General features: G+C 35.7%; 2 protein-coding genes and 1 pseudogene across 2 annotated transcripts; 2 read left to right on the forward strand and 1 right to left on the reverse strand.

Moving 5' to 3' along the window:
• Nucleotides 1–402: 402 nt before the first annotated feature.
• Nucleotides 403–1,335, forward strand: LOC100731106 (taste receptor type 2 member 14-like). The gene has a single exon (XM_063238292.1). The coding sequence runs from the start codon at nucleotides 403–405 to the stop codon at nucleotides 1,333–1,335; it is 933 nt and encodes a 310-aa protein (XP_063094362.1).
• A 10,956-nt stretch (nucleotides 1,336–12,291) lies between these two features.
• Nucleotides 12,292–13,173, reverse strand: LOC111757024 (taste receptor type 2 member 31-like; annotated as a pseudogene).
• Nucleotides 13,174–24,307: 11,134 nt separating this feature from the next.
• On the forward strand, nucleotides 24,308–25,240 carry LOC100730276 (taste receptor type 2 member 14-like). Its single transcript, XM_003470300.3, has one exon. The coding sequence runs from the start codon at nucleotides 24,308–24,310 to the stop codon at nucleotides 25,238–25,240; it is 933 nt and encodes a 310-aa protein (XP_003470348.3).
• Nucleotides 25,241–25,937: the final 697 nt, after the last annotated feature.

The raw sequence follows: 25,937 nt of genomic DNA on the forward strand, positions 1-25,937 counted from the left end.
TTTTTGTATATGAGTCAAAATTTATAATGTTATTGGTCTTGATCGTGGCTTAAAATACATAAGTAATGCAAGAGGGGCAAAAGCATGTAAATAAATACATCTTTGTTTTATGTTTCCTTCACCAACAACTACAGCAGACTCCAGATCCTGTCTGTGATGCTCAGAGTACTTGGATGAAACTCATCTGAGATGTCAGGAAAATACAAGATTTTCATGAAGACTGTGTGAATCAGCTCATTTGCAAATGTAGAATTCTTTTTTTCTTTTTTAATATAGTACCCTAGATTGAAGTTTCCATTTAGAAGAAGAATGGTTTAAGATATAGGTACATATAAAATTTTACATGACTATTAATACATCTTGAGCAGTGATATTACGTGTAGAGCCAGTCTTTTACCAACAATGGGTAGTATTACACTAAGCATATTTACTATCATTTTTAGTGTGAAGTTCATATTTGGAAATTTAGGAAATATATTTATAATCCTGGTGAACTGCAGGGACCTGATCAACAGAAGAAAGATCTCTTTAGCTGATCACCTGCTCACTGCTTTGGCAATCTCCAGGGTTGGTCTGCTCTGGGTATTATTCATAAATTGGTGGAAGGACATGTTTTATTCCAATTTCTGGATGAATTTAATAATGGTAAGAACAATGTATATTATTTGGATTGTGACTTGTCATTTTAGCATGTGGCTTGCCACATGCCTCAGCATCTTTTATTGCCTCAAGGTAGCCAATTTTTCCAACTCTATTTTTCTTTATTTTAAGTGGAGAGTCAAAAAGGTTATTTCAGTGACATTATTGGTGTCTCTTGTTGTCTTGCTTTTACACCTTTCGCAGTCAAATACACATATGAATGTCTTGATTGATGAGTATAAAAGAAACATGTCTTACAACTCCAGCTTACAGAACTTTTCTGAGTTTTCAAAACTTGTCTTACTCAGCAACACTATGTTCACATTCATAGCCTTTGTGCTGTCTCTGATGACTTTCCTCCTGCTCATCTTCTCCCTGTGGAAACATCTGAAGAAGATGCAGCACAATGACAGTGGGTTCAGAGATGTGAGCACCACAGCCCATGTAAAGGCCTTACAGGCTGTGGTGGCCTTTCTCCTCCTGTACACAGTTTTCTTTCTGTCACTTTTTATACAACTTTGTAGAATTAAGTTTCCAAATATTCTCTATTTTTACTTTTTTCAGACTGGTGAAATTGCCTTTCCATCAGTCCACTCACTTGTCCTAATCCTGGGGAATAATAAGTTAAAACAGGCCTGTCTTCCAGTGTTGAGGTGGCTGAGGTGTGGGCGCAAAGATGAATCCTCACATTCATAAAGCATTTGGGGATCATGTTGCATATGCTAAGAGGAAAGTAAGATCATAGGAAATTCTTGTTGTGCCATGTATGGATACATATTAGCTACGATGAACCTGACAATTATATTTACCTAAAATGTACACCAAGCATAATTATTTTAAAAAGAATACTAAAACATACTTAAGAGAGTCTTTTGATGGAACATTAGATAGAAATGAATGCTTTAGATTTTCTTTCATCATTAAGTTGTGTATTGTCCGAGTGCAAACAAGCAGATTGCTACAAGAAATCAGAATAACTTATCATGGTTAACATATAAATAAGGTAAAGTTTCTTGTGTTTATGTGTTTTTCTTTGGTGTGAGAAACCAAAGTGTAAATAAGTACCAAATATATAATAGATATGGAATAAGAAGAATATTCAAATGGGTAGGGACTCATACTGGTAGAGATGAGGGGATGTAAGAAAAAATAAAGGGAAAAGAAGGCAAAAATGGAAATAAACCTTTTATAAATAAGGAGAAGAAGTGAGTTTAAGGGAGTTTAGAGGAGTGGAAAAAATCAATCAAGTTGGGTCATGTTCAGGTACATATTCCCTATGATGAATGTGATAATTATACATGCATAAAATATAGACCAAACATAAATAATTTTAGAAAACAATTCTGAAACATAGTTATGAGAATCTTTTGATTTAACATTAATTAGAAGTGAATATTTTTTATACTTTCATCAATACGTTGTATATTCCTGGGTGAAAATAAGCAGAGTATTATAGAAATAGGAAATCAGATTGAATTATGAATGGCGAATATATAATTAAGGTAAAGCTTGTTGTGTTTATGTGTCAACCGTACAGATTGGCAAAAAAGGAAGATAAATACAAATTAAATGAATTTTTGATATACGAGAAAAATGTAGAATGAGTGAAGTTCAAAGGTGTTATAATAGAGGGAAACATAGATCTACGTCCTGTGTCCAGTGGTGTTAAATCTTCAATAAAATAGAATCCTCTATATTGGAATGAGTGAAAATTCTTTACCGGGGTTTGAATTCACCAAGAAACTCCTTTAAATTGTTAGGACTGAGTTGGGAGATTTTCTTCCTCTCTTGTTCATGACCTCACTTAATTGTAGAAAACATTTGAACATCTTTTCTGAAGGTTTTTTGAGATATTTCATTGAGAAACATTTTCTCTGTAAAATAAAATATGGACATTTCTTATATATTCATCAGTAGAGGATGCTACAACATTTGTTGCCATGTCAGCTGTACATGTCACTTCTTTTATGACTCACATATGTGTAGTAATATTTTTCATGTGGAAAGACAAAGGATCCACAGTGTTAAGCACTTATCATGTAAGGCAAGCAGATGTCAGCAGGCAGCTTTACTGATAGTCCCTGAAGACAGATGCTCTGCCCCAAATTCACATAAAAATGTGGCTGTTCTACGTCACACCAGACACCTAGGTTAAAGAAGAAACAGAATTTAGAATTTTGATTTTTATACTTAAGAAATTTTAAGATTTTATAAAATATTTATGACAGTGGTAAGTGTGTATGTAAAACATACATGGTGGCCCAAGCATAAATCATATAAAATTATTTTCATTTAACTTTATACTGAATGGAGAACAAGCTGTCTTACTAAGCTATTATATGTGCTTTGTGTTTTAAGTCCACTCTCACCAGTTTTAACTAAAGAATGATATTGTTATAGACAGGTTAGCTAGGCAGAAATATTGTAGAGAATCAGATAGAGCCAGACCCACAAGAGCCAGAAAAAAGGTGAAACATGTCTCAGTTGGACATGGAGACACATTTGTTGGAGACCAGCCCTCAAGATAAAGACAAAATGACCTGGCTGGTACAGTTCCTCAAAGGAAAACACCAGGTCTAATGAAGCCTTGATTGACATCAATTGTCCTAGTGGGTTGTCAAACCCTCTGGACGCATCATTTCCTAGCAAAGTCTTTGCTCTTTTCATACACCTTTCTTACAGGATATTTCTCATATCAGATCACTATTACCTAAGTGAATATACTTGAATCATTATTGGTTAAACATAGTTGTAACCTTCTTTAAATCTACATGGAGATTTCTCTGTAAAATTCCATGTAATTCCAAGCTTCCTGGCAACCTATTGAGGCCCCCTCCTGCCTCACAGGAGCTATATCTACCCTTCTCAATAACTGTCTTTCTACTCTTAACCTGTATTGTTCCTAGAATCATTCTTTAATTTTTAGGGAATAGAAATTCAGCATATCTGACATCTAATAGATTGTGAGTTCTAGTGTTTCTTTTATATCATATGCAGTTCTGATGTCATCTCTGCAAAATATCATCTGCATTTATTTATATAGATTTCTTTACTTCTCATTTTTATACAATTCTCTTCTATTACTAGCAATATAGTGAAATGCTTCCATATTCAAAATGTTACTTAATTTTGGTGATATTGGCCTCTCATTTGTAAGTAGAGAGTTTGCTAGTATTTTACCAGCAATCATTATTTTGATTTTATCTTGAAACTAATTCATTCTTAAATAACTTCAGCAATAATATTTTTCTTCCCTTTTCAATAAAATTTACACCTAAAAGCACCTAGTGTGTAATGTTACTCATGAAAATAAATATGTATTTTCTTCTTCTCAATTAAAGAGATAAGTTAATTATCTTACATAAAACAAGGATCTGATGTCAAGATGTGTGCCCCATATTAAATAAAATTACCTATATGTTATCATATTAACTTATTATTATGAGAATTTTGAAACCATCAGAGGCAAAGTGAAATACAGAAAGTATCCACAGTAATTACTGAAAATATTCAAAAGCAGAAAATCCACTCTGATTATAAACAATATCTTTTCAAAACTCATACAGTAGAAAGTGCTGGATTCATATGTTTGAAAGTGTGAAAGAATGCAGATATAATATGTGCAGTTGGTCTGTGGGCCAAAATTTGCCCTTAGACATTCAATTAATAAATATCATTTAATATATTAAGAGCATGAAAAAAATAAGTCAAGCACTGGATTTATGTCCTATGTATACTACCTTAGTGAATTTACTGTTCATAGACCTATTCAAAAAGACTATTAAACACTGAATAATTTTGCTTAAAATTCAAGTATTGAAGCCCTTACCCCAAAAGATTCAATATTTGAAGACAATGCACTTATACATGTTACTAGTGTTCAAAGAAGTTCTAAGTGGAGGCACTAGTGTGGTAAGCCTTATGTTCTCTGGAACAGAAACCCAGAAACCTATAGTTACAGAGAAAGTCATGTGAGGTCTCAGAATACGGTGCCTGTGAGAAGGTGGCTTCCTATACACCGTCAAGTGGGGCCTCTCCAGAATCCAGCCCTTCTGGGGTCTGGGACTTACGCTACCACCTCAACAATTCTGAGGAAATACATTTCTGTGCTTCACCTCTGTGGTATTTGGTATACAAGCCATGTGTATTAATAAAAATGGAAGTACAAGTGATTTAAGAAGAAAATTGGTATTTAGGAACCAAAAAGTTCATATGCTGCAAACATAAGCATTGATTTCAAATAAGTTTTACATAGTGGAAATTTTTCTTGAAAGTGAGCTTTTTTAAAGGATACTTTATGAAATATATTACACCCTAAAAGATATTGTACTTTGCTTAACATCAGTTCTTCAAGTGTTTATTTGAACAAAATTCTGTGCATGACACATGTTGAATGGTTACTAGAACACAGAGATCTGAAAACATGTTAAGGTCTTTGATTAGACTAAAAGGACAGAGTGATGTAAAACAAACATTAGAAACAGAAGTGTTATGTACTTTATCTTAATAAATATGTGCTGCTTAGAATAACGAGAAAAGTGTGTCATCAAAATTGGAAAAACAATAGCAAACATCTTCAAGAGTTGACAAGCAGGCTCACTCACGTGCTGCTCTGGAAAATTCATTCATCCAAAGCACCAGAAGACAAGTTCAGATTGAGAAACCCTCTTAGGAATTCACCAGATCCCTTGCTTCCACTGAATAAGCAGGAGAAGGACAAAGGAGATGTGGGGTGGAAAGTTGGCCACGTAGTTTCTCCTTAGGCCCAGAAAAATCCCTTTATTTTCTCTAACTGCAGGCAGTAATTGTCACCATGCTACTGGAAAGAAGTTTTCACCCAAATAGAACTCTAGGGCTAGGAATGAAGGTGACTGTGGCATGATAAAACTAAAATCTTCAGACTGGGGCAAAGATACCAGTCTCCACTATGTGGAGGACTTAACTCTGATTGGGCATTATATTATCAGGGTAGAAGAGCAGATCAAAATAGCAGTGGTTTGAACAGAGAAGGAGCTGACAAATTTGGCCTTCTGAGAATTTTTGGAGGGAGGTTGCTTGTGGCTTTGTGCCCCTGGTGAGACTTAGAAAAGAGTGGATACCCATGGCCTTTAACATTTTATAGACTTTAGCCCCTACCATCTGTTGAGAGCCATACAGAGTAAACACATCAATGAGCTGCCACTGGCCCATTATGCCCCACAAAGGGCAGTTTGGAAGCTCACAGTGCTCTGATCCACATTCCAGATCTACCCGCAGACTATGCCAGTTACTGATTCAGAGGCTAACAGTTTCCAGCCTGTGCCATGCAAGCTGAAGAGTCAAGATGGAAGGAGACAGTCTTGCCATTGGCAGATCTATTTCACTACCATCCCGAACCACAAAGGGACAAGGATCAACCTCTTGCATAACAGTAGGGCAGAAGTGGAGACTTCTAGATTGAAAAGCAAGAGTTTGTAGCATCCTCGTTTTATCAAGAAACCATCCAAAAGTTGACTCCAGTTTAAGTAACACATAGGAAAGTATACTGGACCATATTTTGTGTGTGGGTGGCGATAGTTATTTCTTTTTGTATTTGTTTGGAGTCTGTTTATGTATGTTAGGGTTTGTAAATATTAAATATTACTTTTGACTCTGTAGTGTCTTACAATGATACTTCATGTTCTCCTTCAGTATAGGTTTTTTCATAGGGTTTGCTAAATTTGTGGTGTTTTGGTGTACTCATTAGAATCAACCTTCCTATGTTTTATGTCATATTCTATTAAATTCTTCCCTGTAAGGATCACAACAGATTTGACTCTCCCAGTCCCAACCCAGCAGATGCACTACTTTCCGCAGGCAACTCAGCTCAGCAGCACATCTGTCATGGGCAAACACAAGATGTCATAAAGAAAATAAGACAGGACAAGGAAATTTGCAGGTCCTGAGACATCTAGGAACATATGGAGACACCCCAAAATTTATACCAATGCTTCAAGGACTTTGCTCACCTAGGTGCCAGACAGAAAACAACTTTGACTACAGTTGTTTATTAAAATCTTCCTGGCTAATGTCTCTTACCTTCTTTTCATCCCTATGAAGGGAAACTTCTGTTAGTTTTCTATCAAAGGTCTTATGCTTCCTGCCTGCCTGCAGTCAAGCACAATACCTTCCATACTTTCTCTGTAAAATAAAATGTGGATGTTTGTTAAATATTCACTAAAAGAGGATGGTGTAACACTTGTTGGAAGTCAGCTGTGTATCTAGGACTTTTATGACTCACATATGTGTAATAATATTTTTTCTGTGAAGATACCGAGGTTCCACAGTGTTAAATACTTATCAAGCAATGTATGCGGATATTAGCAGGCAGCTTTAGTAATAGCACCCTGCAGACAGATGCTGCACCTCAAATTCATATAAAACATCAACAGGAAGAGGCTGCTCAGAGCCACACCAAAAACCTAGGTTAAAAAAGTAATAGAATTTTGATTTTTATATTTAAGTATTTTAAAATTCTTTCATAATATTTATGACACCATACGCAGTGACCAATGTGTACACAAATGATGTAAAATTATTTTCATTCAATTTTATACTGAATGGAGAGAAACATCTTATTAAGATATTATGTGTGCTTTGTGTTATAAAACTACTTTCTCAACCATTTCAGGTAGAAAATGATATTTTTATAGACAGGCAATCTAGTCTATAAGATTATAGATCTAAAATCTATAAGATATAGATCTAAGATTTCAAGAGAACCAGGATGACAAAGGTGAAACATGTCTCCGTTGTGGCCAGAGACACATCTGTTGGAGGCCAGGCATCAGGATTTTGATGAAATGACCAGATTTATACAGTTTGGAGGACATACACCAGGCCAAATAAAGCCTTAAAAGACCAGTGGGTGACCAAGCCCTCCAGATCCATCACTTTCTATAAAAAGTCTTTTTTTCTTTCCATACACATTTCTTACAGGATTATTTTCCCCATTGCTTCACTGTTAACTAAGTGAATATATTTGAAACTTTATTAGTTAATATAGTTGTAGCTCACATGGGTATTGCTTAATAAAATCTCCCTGTAAAGTAGGGGTTTCCAGTAACATATTCAGGCCTCCTCTTGCTGCTCAGGAGCTATATTTCTTCTTCTCAATAAATATCTTCCTACTCTCAACCTCCACTGTTCCTAGAATTCATTCTTCATTTTAGAGACCAGAAGTAGCACATTGGACATCTATCAGGTTGAGAGTTCTTGTTTTTCTCTTATATTATATTCTGAAGCTCTGATATTATCCCTGTAATAATATCATCTTTATCATTATTTATAATGATTATTTACTTCTCCTTGTATATAATCCTCTTCTACAGTTGGCAGTATAATGAAATACTTGAATATTCAAAATGTTAATTAATTGTGGTGATATTGGCTTCTAGTTTGTAAGTAGAGACTTTACTAACATCTTGCCAGTAAGCACTAGTCTGATTTTACCTTAGTATTAATTTTTTCTCAAGTAACTTCAGAGACAATAGTTTTCTTCTCTCTTCTTATAAAACTTGCCCAAAAAAGTAACCTAATGTATATTGCTACTTATGAAGATGCTTATATATTTACATCTTCTCAATTAAAATGACATCAATTTTTTTACATAAAATAGGGAGCTGTTGTCAAGCTGTGTGTCCTACACTGAGTGAAATACCTGTAATGAATCACATTGATGTATTAATATGAGAAATTTAAAACCATTAGAAGCAAAGAGAAATTCAGAAAGTAATCACAGAGTAATGACACAAAATTGTCAAAAGGGGAAAAATCCAATCTGAGTATATAAAAAATCTTTTAAAAACTCAGATAGTAGAAAGTGATATTCATATTTTGAAAATGTTGAGGAATGCAGCATATATATATATATATATATATATATATATATATATATATTATGTAAGTATAATTGGTTGTGGACCAAAATTTGTCCTCTGGCATTCAATGAATGGATATCATTTAATATGTAAATGTCTGGAACTATGTCTTATACACATCTCTTCACTGAAAATACTGCTCATGAACCTACTGAAAGGGACTGAATCATTTGGCTCAAAATCCAAATGCTGAAATCCAAGAACCAAAGGGGACAATATTTGAAGACAGAGCACTTGTGCATGTTACTGGTGTTAAAAGAAATTCTAAGTGCAGTACTACTATAGTAAGTGTTGTGTCCTCAGGAAGAAAGACCCAGAAACCTATAGGTATAGAGGAAGTTGGGTGAACTCATCGAGTATAGGGCCTGTGAAAATCTGGCCTCCTACACAGTTAAGTGGCGCCTCCGTAGAATCCAATCCAGTTGGGGCCAGGACCTTATGTTAACATCTCTAGAATTGTGAGGAAATACATGTGTTTGAATTCTCAGGCTACGTGGGTACATTAATAAAAATGGAAATATTTAAGAAGAAAAGTGATATTTAGAAAATGAAATGTTCAGTATCCTGAAACCATAAGCATTGGTTTCAAATAAGTTATTACACAGTGGAATTTTTTCTTGAAAGCAAGCTTTTTTTTTTCATGATTTTACATGAAATACACAGCAGATTTAAAGATGTTGGACTTTACATCAATTATTCTTAAATAAAAGCAGTGCTTCAAAACCAATTTTTCTGCACAGCATGGATTAAAAATGATGACTAGTGCACAGAGATTTCAACATGTTAAGGACTTTAATCAGATTGAAAGGAAACATTGATGCAATTTAAACATGTTAGAAATAGAAATGTTATAAAATTTACCTTAATAAATATATGCAGAGGGGCTGGGGATTTAGCTCAGTGGCATAAGCGCCTACCTTGCAAGCGTGTGGTCGTGAGTTTGATCCCTGGTACCAATAAAAGTCAATCAATCAATCAATCAATAAATATATGCAGCTTAGAATAGCAAGAAAGGTGTGTTATAATAACTTTGAAAAAATAATAGCACATTTCTTCAGAGATGATAGGCTGCACTCACTGCTGCTCTGGAAAAATTCGTTCATTTAAAACACCAGAAGAAGGCAAGTCCAGATTGAGAAACCCTCTTAGGAATTCCCCAGAGCCCTTGTTTCCATTGAATAAGCAGGAGAAGGACAAAGAAGACGTGGGGTGCAAAGTTGGCTGAGTAAATTCTCCCTGGATCAAGAAAATTCACTCACTTTCTCTAACTGCAGACAGTAATCCCCACCACGCTACTAGAAAGAAGTACACACCCAAATAAAAATCTAGGGCGAGGAGTAAAGGAGACTGTGGCATGATAAAACTAAAGTCATGAGACCAGGGCAAAGATACTAACCTCCATTGCATGAAGGACTTAATTCCGACTGGGCATTACATTGGTGGGGCAGAAGAATAGAGTGAAATCACAGAGGTTTGAATTGAGTAGCAGCTGATACATTCATCCTTGTGGGTATTTTTGGAGGGGGGTTTCCTGAGGTTTTGCAGTCCTGCAGAGACTAGGGAAAGAGTGGGCACACATGGCATCTAATACAGTGTACACCTTAAGCCCCTTGCTTCTGTTGAGAGGCATTCAGAGTAAATACATCAGTGAACTGCCACTGGCCAATTATGCCCTGAAAAGGACAATTTGGAAACCTATAGAGCCCCAGTGGACACTTGTACCCACATGCAGAATATGCCAGTTACTGATTGAGTGGCAAACAGAGTTTCTAGTCTGTGCTTCCCTATGAAACATTTAAGTATTTAATAGATGCCATTTTAGTGATTGAAGATATTTTTTTAAATTATGTCTGGATTATCTCTATAATATTTTTACAGTGAGTAAATTTTTGCAGTGGGGAAACTTGGAACTTTCACTTGCTACTTTGAAGTTTCAAATATATTTAAAAGTTTCAAATATATTTATAAGTTTCAAATATATTTAAAAAATTAAAAATAAAGGGAATGACTGGCAATTCAGAGTCACAGATGTGATTTAGGGAAAAAATGAAATGTGTAAAATAAGATCTTAGGTTCAAAACAGTCTTCTATATTTCAAGAAGTACAGAAAACACATCTCTTTAAATCAAGTTATTATTATAATTCTGTTTCCATCTTATTATAGATATGGAGTTTTTCTAAGCTTATCATTTACTTGGATAAAATCTAGCATTCCTCTGCACACTTTAAGAATATTCATAAACTATAATTATTATTAATACAAACAGAATCATGAGTTATAGTGATAATCCTCTTTTCACTACATAAAATATAAAAAATTGAAGAAAGAAGATCGACATGAAAAGTACATATTAGATATGTGATCCAAGATTGAATGTTCTTGACCCACAAGAGGTAAAGGTTCAAATTATATTTTAGTGTGCGTTTTAGTATCTATATGTTATAGATTAAAAACTGGTGGTCAACTTAATGCCAGCTGGATTACATCAGCATGGTGCTGAGTGTAGATATTCCACCAGAGGAAAGTTGCCAGCATAAATAAGAAATGTGGAGAAGGTCAAGGTAGGTATTGAGGCATTAAGGCATTGAAGCATTGTGGGTTTTCTCTAAGTGTTGCTGTTTGAGCCGTTGTTTCTCCTGGAGAAGCTCTGGTCCTCACATTAAGCATTGCTTCCTGGGTCTGGAGAGGAAGATGTGTGCTGCTTCATCTCCAGGATGAACTCATCACTCTGGCTTCCTGGCATGTACTCAACCTTGCTTATCATCTGAGGAGCTCAGGGCTTCCATGTTGCTGAGGATGGCTGTGGTGGTTTTCAGGACAGCCCTGGTCTTTGTTATCAGTGTGACTTCTTGGCTCCAGCATAGAACCCTCAATCTATCAGCATAGCTCCTTCACCCAGCTGGAATAGAGTTTCTGGCTTCCACCGCTGACCTTTGGGCTTTCCCAGCATGGATCCATAAAAGAGACTGGCATGAGTCCTTCTTATGAGCTCTAGACCTCCACTCAGACTGTGGGAGGCATTTGTCATGAGCTCTGGTTATTCCTTTGGACTAATGTAGGACATTGCTGAGGGATTCAGGCCCTTGGCTAAATATTCTATGTATTTAGTGTTGTGGATAGATTTCCTACATTTTCTTGTGTTAACTCTGGGTGACCATCACAAAAATAATATTATAAACTCCATATCCTGATTTGAATTGTTCTCTTCACAATCCCTGACTGCAACACTGTATATTTATATCTAGCTAAGAAAGAATAATAGAAAATGACAATGATTTCCTTAGTATATGAACTAACAATTATAAAGAGTAAATGGTGAGTTTAAATTAATGAAGTGGAAAACAACATACAGTGGTGTTTGCAGACTTATGGCAAACATGCCACAGTGAGCTGTTTGTTATTTTGAAGCTCTGTAAGATTCACCATCACTGACGTAATGTAATATGTGGACTGTGCTGGGTTTCACAATTCTGATAAATTAGTACTTTAGTGCAATTAAGCAGTTTGCATGAAAAATATGATTAAGGATATCCTACTGACAATGTTTTTTATGTATTCTAAATAAGCATTCTAAAGGTAAAACACATATATTCTTTATTTTAGTTCAATATACCTAAAACATTTTCTAGAAAAGTCATTGGAAATTACTCAAATATACTATGGAAAAAGTGGAAAGACATACTAAATGTTAAATACTCTATCTCTTTGGTTTCTAAACTTTCTAAAAGTCATATAATGTCCCTGTTGATAAAATCAAATGGAGGGTTTCTGTTTTTTCAGCCAGCATCTCACACGTGACACAACCAAAATAAAGCTCTCTTGAAGCTTCTTGTTCCCCCAAATCAGAATGAATGAATGGTACAAGGGATGTAATTTTTTAGCAGTCTGGCAAAGCAAATATATTATTCATTTTGCAACTAATTAAAACTCCAACTTGCTAATATGAAAAACACAGAAGAAATGGCAAATAACTGAAGAAAGGAGATAACGGTTTGCACAGCCTTCATGTGGATCTTGGGGCTGGGATCCTGGGATCCTTTTCCATGGAGCTTTATCTTCCTAAGATGCTTGCACAGGGAATAGAGTAACAGTCAAAAGCAGATTAGAGATGCAATAAAGCACACGAAGTTCACTGGAGTGAACATAATCACATTGGAAAGATCTTTAGCATCACTGAGTTTTGTCTTACAAGTTTGCTTCATGTTCTTTCATCTTCATTGTCTTAGTAATATGTAACATTGCAAGATTTAAACACAATAACACCGAAGTCCCCAACAATGTCACTAAAAGTAAGCAGTTAATTTTCCTTCATAGCTGAAGAAAAATACAGTTGGAGAAATTGGCTATTTTAAATAAATAAAACATGCTGAGACTAGTGGCACCCCAGGACCTAAAATGGTTGGCTATTATCCAGGCAATAAGAAGAATAATTCTTATTGGAGTACTACTTGTATGTACATTCTACAAAGTTAAAAACCAACTTAGGACAACTACCAAAAGAAAAAGATTCCTGCAGACAGCCGGATCAGTGAGAATTCCATCAACTGAGGAGATTCTTTTTCTCTTAATCCACCCAGTGCAGTTCACCAATGTTATGAAGAAATTAGCAAGATTTCCAGCAACAAATTCTGCCATTGTAATGCTAGTCAAAATGTTCTGTAGAATACTTGCCATATTTGAACAAACAGGAAAGAAAAGACAGTCCTAAACACTGTTGGTGCTTCCTTTACAACATTCCTTTGAATTCTATGCACACTTGAGTTGAGGATGAACAGTTAGGTTCCTGTTTCTTCTATTATCAATGTCAAGGATCTAAGCAGCACAGAATGCTAATGGATGAATTCAGTGATCCGTGTATGGAAAACAGTTGTTTTTCCAAATGCCTGACACAATTGAACATACTTTGGCATATATCATAACTCACATTAGCCTGAAAACTGTGTTCTCATTTGCTAGAATGTAAACAGAGACTTATTCTCTTTCTTTAAGAAATATTTCCCTTGTTGCACCGCTCTATAATTTGTATTTGTCTACTTGAGTTGCCTCTCAGTAAAATTCTAGATCTTGAAAACATGAGCCATACAGTGACTGTCTACACCATTTGATGATTCGTTATTTATAGTAGCATCAACACTTTGGATTTGTCTTTCTGATGCCAGACTCATGTAGAAAGAATCTGAAATTTTCTAGTCCAAAGCATGAAAGTTTGTTTTGGGCACCTATTATGGTTGATACACTTGAGAAGTTTAGAAGTTTAACTGAGAGACTCAGAAGGGAGCCAGAATCTTTACTTTGTAAATATCCCCATCCTGTGAAAGTGGAGAGCACAGAGATTTTGTGAGTTCTGCACTCATCCTGGAGGGGGTTTGGTAGCTTGTGTGCAATATAAAGGAGAAGAGGCTTGTTCCTCCCCTGAACCGCCTGATTTTTTGCTCTGGCTGTTGCCTTGAAGTGTTGCCCCAGTGCCATGCCATGCTGCCTTGCAGTTAGCTGATTATGGACTGAAACCTCCCCAAACTGTAAGCTAAATAAACCTTTCCTTCCTTAATTTTGGGTGTTGGGTATTTTGTCTTAGCAATGAGAGAAAATTAACCAAGATAGCACACTAAGCTAAGTGAAACACCTTAACATCTAACAACTAAAAATAACTAATACCTTTATTTAATTTTATTGTTTACTGTTTAAAGGATTTAATCACATTGTGAATGCACAAAGTCATATGAATACACATATACACACACCTTTCATAGATGAATTATTATGTAATTTCCAAAACAGAAAATTTATTTTAGGTATATTAACTAGTTCTTTTTCCCTTTCAGGAATTTTAGTGCTTTGTTATTTTTCAAATATAATCTCTCATTTTTAAATTTCTGATTTTTAGTAAATATTTCCATGTTAATTATCATTAATATCAGTTACCATGGTACTTCATTTCACAAACTGAATTCATTGCATGATATTGGGAAAGACAATTACATTTGTGCCACTCCACTCTTGGGATGGGCTCTCCACATCTTTACCCAGCCATCTGTCTCTTCCATGATTCCTCACAGGTGTGCAGAGCAGCATGCAACATTGCTGTTTCTCAATCAGGAAATACCAGCTCTTGGCTCCTTTCCATAACTGTGACCAAAACTCAGCAGGGTGCTTCTGCTTCCCTGGTTTTGCCATAGACCTCAGGAAAAATCTATTATCATCCACAATGATGGTTAGGATAAATGGAAGGTTAGGGCCAATGCCTTACAGGGCTTGTACTTATGTAACTGCCCTCTTTCAGTCCTAAAGAGCAGCTTCCACTGCATCTGTCCAGCTTCATGTTGTGGCGCTTTTCATCATTTGGCACAAATGACACAGCAGGGAAAGTAGATGAGGCTTTTATGTAGTCTATTTTTGGAGAAAGTTCTGTGTAATGATGAGAAGAATTTGTATTGTGATGTTAATGGGTACAACACTCTAGACATCTATTAAGTCTATTTGCTTGTAAGTGTGCTTCAATCCTGATATTTCTGAGGTTTTTTTATAGTTGAGTTGTGTATTTGTGAATGTAGGATGTTGATATCCTCCAGTATGATTATTTTAATATTTTTGTGAACCTTTACGTTTAATAGTATTATTTTAAAAAAGTACTTAGTATTTTTTTAACTGAGGTTAAATAAACTGAAAATGTCCCATAGTGTTGATGTTGGTACACACAAAGCATTGTCAACAGTGCTTAAAAAAAGAAAAGCCAAACTCATCTCGTACTTATTACTTGTATCTATGATAATTAATTCTTTTTTTTTTACTTTAGAGGTAGTACAACAGAACAAGACAGAACAAAGCCAATTGAGGTAATGCCGTGAAATTGGTACAGAACTTCACAGCAGGATACCAGGATAACAGTAATAGGTACCATAGGATATCTTGTTATCTTCACAATAGTTGTCTGTTCAATCTGGTATAGCAAAATCAAACCAAAAACAGAACATTATAAAACCTATCAAAACAGAATATTGAATAGAGCAAAACAATTAATCATAACAAAGCAAACACTGAAAACAATATTTGCCTTCGAAGAGAAGACAGAAGGAAGTCCCCCATACTTGCTATACTGCATACAGTCATCCTGCTAAGAGATGCTCAGAGCTCTGACCCTCAGTTGCTGACTAGGAGGGAGGGGGACAGGATGTTTGATTTTCAGCCTGCGTTCTACTAAGTTCACCTAAGACATTGACTCGGTCTCTTCCCGGCTAGCCAGCCATAGCTGCTTACGAAGAAGTAGGGCATGCTGCTGTCTTGCTCAGCGCCCCCTCCAATAGTATTATGACATTTGGTATGCTGCTGTTAGTTGCAAATATATTTACAATTATTACTTGTTCACTTTTGCAGTATGAAATGACCTTTGTGTCTTATGATCAGTTTTGGCTTGGTGTTCATTTTGCCTGAAAATAGTATAGATAGATATTCCTGCTTGGCTTTGGGTTCCTGTTCTGTGACATATTGTCTTCCATCTTTGATATTTTAGTTAATGAGAGTCTTTTAAAATTCTTACATATTGAATATCATGAAGCTCCAATCTGTCAGTCTGTATCTTTCTCTCTTTTGGGAGGGGCGTGGGGGACACTGGGGCTCAAACTCAGGAGCTCGCGCTTGCCAGGCAAGTGCTTATGCTGTTGAACTAAACCCCCAGCCCCAGTCTGTATCTCTTGACTGGAGAGTTGAGACTTCTTATTCTTGAGAGTTATTATTAAAAGTTATTGACTAATACTTGTCATTGTGCTGTTTTCTCAATTTCTGTTCCTTCCTTTATTTTTCCTTTTTGCCTAAACCACTCACTCTGCTTAATGTATTCATTCTATTAGACACTTCTGGTTGTTTACTTCATTGTTTTTGCCTGGGATATTTTTCAGTGTTTTTTGCAGTGATAATTTGGCAGTCATTATGGTAATGTTCTTTTTCTTTTATATTTTTTGGTGGAAAGTCTTAATTTCTCAATCAATTCTGAAAAATAGCTTTCTAAAGATATATTAATGTAGAGTGAACATTATTTTCTTTTAATTGTTAATAAACGTCCCTGGAACCTTCTTAGCTTTTAAGGTTTGTGTTGCAAATCTATGGTAATTCTAATAGGTTTAATTTTATAAGTGATTTGTTTTTTTCCCCTACAGCTTTAAAGACTCTTTCTTTAAAAGACTCTTTCATGTTGGAGCTCTGGGATTTTAACTGCTATACATGTCATAGAGACAGTCTTTTGTGATCATGTCTATTTGGGATTATGTGTATCTCCTTTGCCTGTATGTTGAATTCTTTCCCCATATTTGGAAATTTTCTGCAATGATTTCTGTAAACGTATTTAATGCTGTTTGTGGCATTTGCTAATATTTCTCTAATTCCTTTTTATAATAGTCTTCTTTGCTTGGTTTGGCAAATGTCGGCTCTATTTCCCATGATCTCTTATTGGTTTTATGATACATCTGAGTATATGGCCACCTGTATCATTTATATATTCTTATTCTGAAAATTTATCCTCATATTTGTCACTTGAGTCCATAATTTCAATACAATTTTTTTAAACTTCCTGGATGATTGTTTGGTGCTTTTCATAGATTCTAAGTCTTTTGTGAACTGGTCATTCAGATTTCATGTGATTTGATTAGCTCAGCTAACTTTGTGTCTTCTTTAAGCTTACTGATCATTTTGGTAAATTCATGATATTTTTTTACATTATCTTTGAGAGACTCAGGCAAGACAGCAGTCTGTGAGTAGCTTTCATCAGACTCATAGGGGAAATTTCAGCCAGGTCTCTACTGAGGGCTTCTAGACATTTCTGGTTGTTCAGATCTTAAAGCCCTGGTTGTCTTGTTTTCCATGGAGTCTTGTTGTTAACCTTTGCTGCAGAGAGAAAATTGTGTGTGTGTGTGTGTGTGTGTGTGTGTGTGTGTTCCTTTTGGATATCACATAGTGAGCTTGGTTATTTTATTTTGTAAATCACATAGTGATTCATATCTTATTTATCCTTAAAATCTTTTCAGAAAACAAATAAAATGTTGAGTGGCTATAGTGGTGGTATGTGTGTTTCCATATGTATCAGTCATAGACAACAAAGTTAGATTTCTGAAAAACTAGGAAGATTTTGAAAGAAAAATCTTGCAAATCTGTTTCTTTCCATTTTGTACATGAAGCTAACGTTTTATCAAAGTAAAATTTTGATAATAATGAAATAATAAATTCATATCCTTAGGGTTGAGATGCATCTATCAATTTACATATTTCTGCATATTTCATATATTAGACTTTAGAATTTTACTAGGTGATTTCTATACTTAGAAAAGCCAAATTATGTAGACTTTGCACAAGACAAAACTGCAAAACAGTGAAAGAGAATATTCCTTCATTTGCATTATAGTAAATAAGAATTCAGCTTGTAGCCCAACACCTTCTGTGAAAGAAAAAAAAAGTCCTTACTAGTAAGGACATATGCATGTATATATACAACTCATTTTGAGTCATTTTAGAAATAGTTATTTTGTCTGAGAATACCCTTTAGTTGATCTTTTAGTGTACTATGGCGCTTTTCTACCTGAGATACTTCACGAAACATAAAAGAGAGAAAGAACTTTACTATACATAGAGAAAACAGATGTTGTAGAACTCTGTGTTAAGAGATCAAGAAATAATGTCCAGGGGTATTGCATTTTCTTTTTTACTCTATTCTAGACCCAATTAAGCATCATTTCTATATGAACAATAGCAAGTTGTTATTGGAAATTTTGGCACTGTCTGCCACAGCTCTGGTGATCTGCATTGACTGAGTCAGAGACAACCTATGCTCCCGAGAGATCCAGTTGTTACCACAGTGGTCATCTTCAGAGTTTTATGACTTAGTGGAGGTTGATACACTAATATTCAAGCATGATTCATTGAACTCAAGAGAGTAGAATAAAGATTATTCTTATGACTTTAGCATTGACCCACCATTTTGACTCTTGGCTTGCTGTTTATCTCAGAATATTTTATTTGCAACACAGCCAAATTTCCCAACTTGGTTTTTCTTGCCCTAAAGAGAGGAGATAATTAGAGTAGTACTATTGGGATCTTAGTCATCTTTTTCAGCTTGGGCCTGGTCACCATAAGTGAGAGCAAATAGGCATAAAACTATGAAGGAAATGTGACTGCAAACATCCAATGAAAGTCCTCATGAACCTTTCCAGTTTGATTTTATTCACTCCGGTGGATCATAATTACATTCTTAATGATATCAATGCTCTGTTTTCTGATGTTACTCTATTCCCTGTGTGTACAACTCCGGAAGATGCTGCCCCACAGCAGAGAATCCCAAGATTTCAGCACCAAGGTTCATGTGAAAGCCTTTCAAGCTGTGGGTCTCCTTCCCTTGCTTTTTCCCAAGCACTCACTGTCTATGAGCATATCCCACTGGAATTCTAATAGGCTCCTAAATAAACTGACCACATGCCTGTGGTGTAATGGTCAATTTCTTTCTTGATGGAGACTATTACAAAGCAGCTCTGAGCAGGATTTAAAGTTAACCAATTGGCTTTCTATGTTTACCTGTAAGTGTGTTGAAGTACTAAATTTCTTGTCTGGAAATGGCAGCATATTCATAGTAGGTGAACCTCTATGAACCACTGGTTCCAGATGAGGCCTGTAGTGGCCTGTGATGATGCCATGATATCTCAAAGGGCAAGATAAGGCCACAACTGAGGACACCTGGCTCCAATCCCAGTTAACTAAATAGAGACTGTAGCTGCAGGTGTCTCACTTCTCTGGGTAATGTCAACTTGAAGATAAGATAGTCTTGCTAACTAGGATATTTTACTACTTGGAAAAGTCTTTGAACCAACTCCCAAGGCCCTGCTCAGTTCCCAAGCCACCCACTTTAATATTTTTCTTTATTTGAAAACCAAACAAATATGGGATGCACAGAGAAGGTTTTTTGTTTGTTTGTTTCAGCCCCCATATAATGTCTAATTATGCTAGAGGGTTTTGATTCTCTTGGAGTGGTGTTGACTGGCTCAAGAGACAAAGTTCCCCTTAGCTCATTAAATTCTTACTTCTTTGTTCCTCTCCATAGTTGGTTTGGTTTAATGTTCTGCTCTTGCCACTTTCTTTTTTAGACATAAGGTTCCCCTCTGTAGAGGGGATGAATGACCTTGTTATAATTATACAGAGGTTTAGTACCCCCTTTTTATTGGTTCTCAGTGTGCCCTGTTACCTAACCTTGTTTTAACTCCATGCACTCTGCCAGTCACCAAAATACATTGTACATGGAGGAAAATTTTGTCACAAGGTAGCTAAGCATCTATAGATGGCGACCCTGTTCTGACATCTGTTTCCTTGTGGAGAGGTTTCAGGTGTATTTATGAAATAAGGAAGTAGGGGTATCTATGGTTTTGGAAAATAATTTGGAAGTAAGGAGGAGTGATATAATAAGTAGTATATGCATGTGCCTTCAAAATTCATGGGTCTTCGAATATTCTATGTTCAGAAAACATCATTATTATATTCTGTGGGTGTAGTTTTGGCCCTCTGATATCAAAACATCACCCACAGAACAGTTGCACAAACCCATATGAAAAATTTATGCCTTCTACCACTTGAGTTAGACAAGATTATCTTCAATTTCCTGAAAAACAACTTAATCTTTAATATAGTGACTTTATGTCTCAGTAACTTTCTTTGTCACTGGACTAAAATACCAGATACCTACAATTTAAAGAAGAAAAAGTTTATTTTGGTTCATTTTTCAGTGTACAGTCATCTGACTCCAAGACAGAATGGCATGGCACAGAGGCTTTCTGGAGGAATAGTTGCTTGCCTCGTGGTAACCAGGAAACAGAGAATGAAAGGTGAAGCCAGTGAGGGAAAAATACCCTTCAAATTCCTATTCCCTAAGACCTAATACTTCTGATGATACTGAGCCTTCTAACATCAAGACAACTCAGCACCTCCATAATCCAATCATCTCTCAGGAATCTTATCTCTGAGTGTGTGAGATTTTGAAGACAGACATGCAGGTATAAACCATAATACCACATACAGAGAGCAAGATCAGATGCTGTGCTCAAGAAAGATTGTTTCCTGGAGAGTGCCAGCCATGGCAATAAAACTTTGGGTAATCTATATTCACCCTAAATATCCTACCTGATTATCAGAGTCCACATATTTTAATTCAATAAAGATATGAAAGAAATATATCTTCCTTAAAATTCCAGAGAGTTTTATTAATAGTAATCAATTCACTCCTTAAGGAATGTGATTTTTAAAAAACTTTTTCATTCTTTGTCTGGCAGGAAAAAATACATTCATTAGCTTCCAATTTAGTTCTGGTTACATAAATATCAATTACTACACAGATGAGGACCAATCGAGCATCATTCCAACTGTCAACTCTGTCCACTGCCATTATGAATTCTTAATTAGTTAAAATACCAACACATGGGACCCACATTGGCTGGACATGAGTCAACCTCCAGAAAGTGTTGGCATTCTCAAGCTCTCACCCCATGCATTATACCAAAATATCTCTTTGCCTCCTCATTTGACACTGTTGCTTTGGGTTCTAAACTTTAACTCCTCAGAGAGTGTGACAGGTGCCTCTCTCCTAGGGACTGGTATCTGGCTAATGGCTAGAGATCTTTGGGAAAAACACATGAATTCATCCTTAAAATTCTGCTTGTATTTTCAAGGACCTGTATAAAGGGATTTAGACTTCCCTGAACCACAGGACTCTGGGTCATCCAGTTATTTCAGGGCTAGAAACTGAGTAATGGATTGACACTTCAAAGGCTAGCCTCATGGATCTGTTTTTCAGCTCTCAGCTGCTGTTAATTCATAATGTGTCTCAGACAGAGAGCCTAATGAATGACTGTTTCATGAACCCTCTCAGGAAGACTGCTGTGCATATCCTATATGCATCTTTCCCAAAATCACCAGCGAGATGATGCTGCCAGTGCTCAGTCTTGGTCCTGCAGGAATGATGAGCAGCACTGAAGGGACTCATCTGCTTTCCTGCCCACTGGATTCTCTTGAATTTTGCTCTTGTTCACTAATCACTACATTCAGCCTCATTTTATTATGGTTTCTTCTCTCTAAAAAAGAAGGAATCAGGCAAAACTAAGAATCATGTTTTCAATTAATATTCGACTATGCTGACTTTGCAGGTGTTCTCAAAGAGTCACTTCACTGAGAACAGAGTTGCATAGATCCAGAGATAAATAAGGCTGATTATTTCAACCCATCTACACCTTAGTGTGTATGTGTATATGAATATGTTCACATAGTTCACAAATAAGACAGTTTTTCTTTATATATTTAAGGTATGTTTAACATTAAATGCTACTAAATCTGCGAAGAAAAGCTTCAATAGTCACTTTGCTTCAATTTGTATTAAATCACATTAAATAACTATAATCTTGTGTTTTATTTGTGATTATGAATAATAAGGTAGGCGTGGGTAAATTTATAACCAAGGTATTATTTTAATAAATGTAAGGATCTAAGTAAAGAAGTAACTCTAGTGATTTGCATTTGTTATACTCAGTATGTAAAACTTGCCACCAACAATAAAATTAACAGGAAATAGATTGAGCTCTTCTCTCTATATATCTCAATCTGATATTGGTTATGAGATGAGTAAAGAAACTGCTATTCTCCAGTACTGACTTGTTATTGTGACTGCTGGTTGGAATGTCTGGAAATTATTATTGATTCCTTTTTCACCTTTTCTGGAAAAGACTATATTTCCCAAGGAGCTCTTGATGAGGTTGAACACATAATGCTTCCATTGAGAGGGAAAGAATCAGGGTTGGAGCTCAGGAAGAGGTCCTCCAGGGTGAGTGTACTCCTTTCAGTGTTCCAAGCGTTCTCCACTTTCTAAAAGTTATGAAACTCCTGTACCAGCTCCCACTCGAGAGCACCACACATGGTTATTTGCATATCTCTTTTTCTTCTTTCCAATCTCATTACTTTGAAAGAGAAAAATAAGACAAATTCCCCTCATTTAGTATTAAATGGTCTGCTTTTAATATGGTTTGCTAAAGGCTGGGCAATTATTGAGAAGTATGGAACCACTGTAGGATAGAGACTAGAGGAAGAAAGATAGGTGGGTCATGCTCTCAAAGGGGGCACTGGTTCCTTAGACCATTCTCCACTCTTTGCTTTGAACACTTGTGAGGTGATTAGTTTTTCTTTATCACATGCTTCCTTGCATAATGTTCTATCTTGGTGCAAGAGGCAAGCAATAAAACTTAATTCTGAGATCAAAATCCAAATTAAGCCTTTTCTCCTTTTAAGTTGATTATAGCGGGTGCCTTGTCAGAGTAATGGAAAACTAACTCACACAGGGATCTTCCTTCCTCTAGTCTGATGGTATGTCTATGCTTTTATTCTTTGGATCTTTTATCTTGTAATTTTATTATGGTAGGCTATTTTGCCTTATCAAAATAAAACTCCATTAGATGCACAGTTATATTTTCAAAATGTGTAGTGTTTACTTTGTTTGCTAAATCTTGGATGAAGAAAATGAAGACAGAATAACACTATCACAATGAGTACCCTATCATTCTCTGCCAGCTCTGAAGCTGATGATATACATTTGCTGTTTTTGTAACTGCTGCTGAATGTGTCCTTTGGTCCCTTGTTTACTCTGTAGCTACCAAAAACAATTGTGTGGTGGTTCTTTTTTCCATCACACTCAGGCAGTATTGCATATCTTATCTTCCTTGGTGCCTATAGTGAGAGTCATGAAGTTTATACCTGTGGGTGGCGAGGGAAGGATCCAATCTTGAGGTCTTCAGGTGGTTGGAAAAGAAGACAGCCTATGCAAGGGAGAGGCAGAAAAGCAGGAGGATCCTGCTGTGCAGGTGAAGTTGTTCATCTCAGTGTGTGATTCATGGGACCACAGAGAGATTTACATCTCTTCCCAAGCATACAAATGACTGATCTAAATTTTTCTAAATATTTATAATAATATTATAGTTTGAATGTGAAAACATTTCTAATAATAATGCTAAAATCTATGAAAATACTAGTGATGTCCTTACTGGACAACAAATTCTTATTAAATGAAAAATCTGAATTATTGAACTAGGAAAAAGGGAGATTTGCCTTCATAAGGACGTTTTCAATGTGTCTTTGCATATATGTGTATACATGTCTTTGTAGAGAGTGATGCAGAAATATTATTTCGGTACCGAACATTCAAGGGATAATGACCTCAAGAGATGAATAGTCTAATAATTTCCAGAATGAAATTTGCAACACAAGCACAGAGTCAAATACAGACTAAATTTTGAAGAATTTAAAAATTATTTGTGATTAGAAAATTCTACATATTATTTTAGATTCTGTTTATTTGTATATGAGTTGGAATTTCTAATGTTATTGGTCCTGATCTCTGGTACTCAGATTAAAAAATCATAAGTAAGCTAAGCAAGGGTAAAAGCATGTCAGTAAATACATCTTTACTTTATGTTTCCTTCACCACCAATGACAGCAGATTCCAGGATCCTGCCTGTGAGGCTCACAGTACTTGGATGAAACACATCTGGAATGTCAAGAAAATGCAAGATTTTCATGAAGACTGTGATGAACCAACTCATTTGCAAATACTGATATTTCTTTTTCATGTGGTACTCTACATAAGAGTATTCATTTAAAGGAAATATGATTTGAATTTTTAAGATTTAGATACATAACATTTTTTACATGAAAGCATTAATACATGCTGCACAGTGATATTGCACATTGAGCCAGTCTCTTATCAATAATGGGTAGTGTCACACTGAGCATATTTACTATAATTTTTAGTGTGAAGTTCATATTTGGAAACTTAGGAAATATATTTATAATCCTGGTGAACTGCATGGACCTGATCAACAGAAGAAAGATCTCTTTAGCTGATCACCTGCTCACTGCTTTGGCAATCTCCAGGGTTGGTCTGATCTGGGTGTTATTCTCAAGTTGGTGGAGGGACATGTTTTTTCCCAATTTCTGGATGAATTTAATAATGGTAAGAACAATGTATATTATTTGGATTGTGACTTGTCATTTTAACATATGGCTTGCCACATGCCTCAGCATCTTTTATTGCCTCAAGGTAGCCAATTTTTCCAACTCTATTTTTCTTTATTTTAACTGGAGAGTCAAAAAGGTGATTTCAGTGACATTGCTGGTGTCTCTTGTTGTCTTGCTTTTACACCTTTTGCAGTCAAATACACATATGAATGTCTTGATTGATGAGCATAAAAGAAACATATCTTACAACTCCAGCTTACAGAACTTTCCTGAGTTTTCAAAACTTGTCTTACTCAGCAACACTATGTTCACATTCATAGCCTTTGCTCTGTCCTTGACGACTTTTCTCCTGCTCATCTTCTCCCTGTGGAAACATCTGAAGAGGATGCAGCACAGTGTCAGAGGGTCCAGAGATGCAAGCACCACAGCCCACATAAACGCCTTGCAAGCTGTGGTTGCCTTTCTCCTCCTGTACACAACTTTCTTTCTGTCTATTTTAACAGAACTTTGGATAACTAAGTTTCCAAACATTCTCTATTTTTACTTTTGTCTGGCTGGTGAAATTGCTTTTCCTTCAGTTCACTCATTTGTCCTAATCTTGGTGAACAGTAAGTTAAAACAGGCCTGTCTTCCAGTGTTGAGCTGGCTAAGGTGTGGTTCCAAAGATGAATCCCCACATTCATAAACCATTTGGAGAACATTTTGTATATGCTAAGAGGTGATTCAGCTCCCAGCAACTTCTTGTTTTTGTAATTTTGTAGTTTTTTTGGTTTTATTTGGGTTGTAGTATTGGACATTGAATCTAGGGAGTGCTGAGGTGCATTTCTTAGTGCTGAGTGGCTCAAAAATAGTCTAGATTCTTGTGTAAGACAGGGAAAGAACTGCCAAATGGACACCCTTAGTATGTAATAAGTAGCTACATTTATTTAAGATCACAGGATGATAGCAGAAACAGGAAGAAAGGTAAAAGGAAAAAGAGGCTGAGGGAAAAAAGGACTGTAGGGGGAAAGGAAAAGGGTTCAAGCCAGAAGGAGAGAAAAAGTACAGTTTTGTACTTCTGAAATATCCTAATTTATGCAACATTGTAAATTTTACAGAATTATGTTTGGTGTAAGCTCTAGCTAAACACATTATAATCATAACTGTACAAATACAGGAATGTATATATTAATATATATATATATATCTGTGAAAGTAAGTCAGTGCACACCAAGTAAGTGTAAGAAAACTTTACAGTAACAAAAATATTCAATTTTTTCAATTGTTAATCTTAAGATTTTAAACAAAAGTCTATATTTAATATTTGTCTAAGGGATATAACTGCATGTATGTTTGAGTGTGTAGGATGGAAAACCATATTACTGAGCTTTTGTTGGATCACT

This window comes from Cavia porcellus, unplaced genomic scaffold (assembly GCF_034190915.1).
Source record: "Cavia porcellus strain 051 isolate PalLab524CR breed Dunkin Hartley unplaced genomic scaffold, mCavPor4.1 scaffold_27, whole genome shotgun sequence".
Lineage (NCBI taxonomy): Eukaryota > Metazoa > Chordata > Mammalia > Rodentia > Caviidae > Cavia > Cavia porcellus.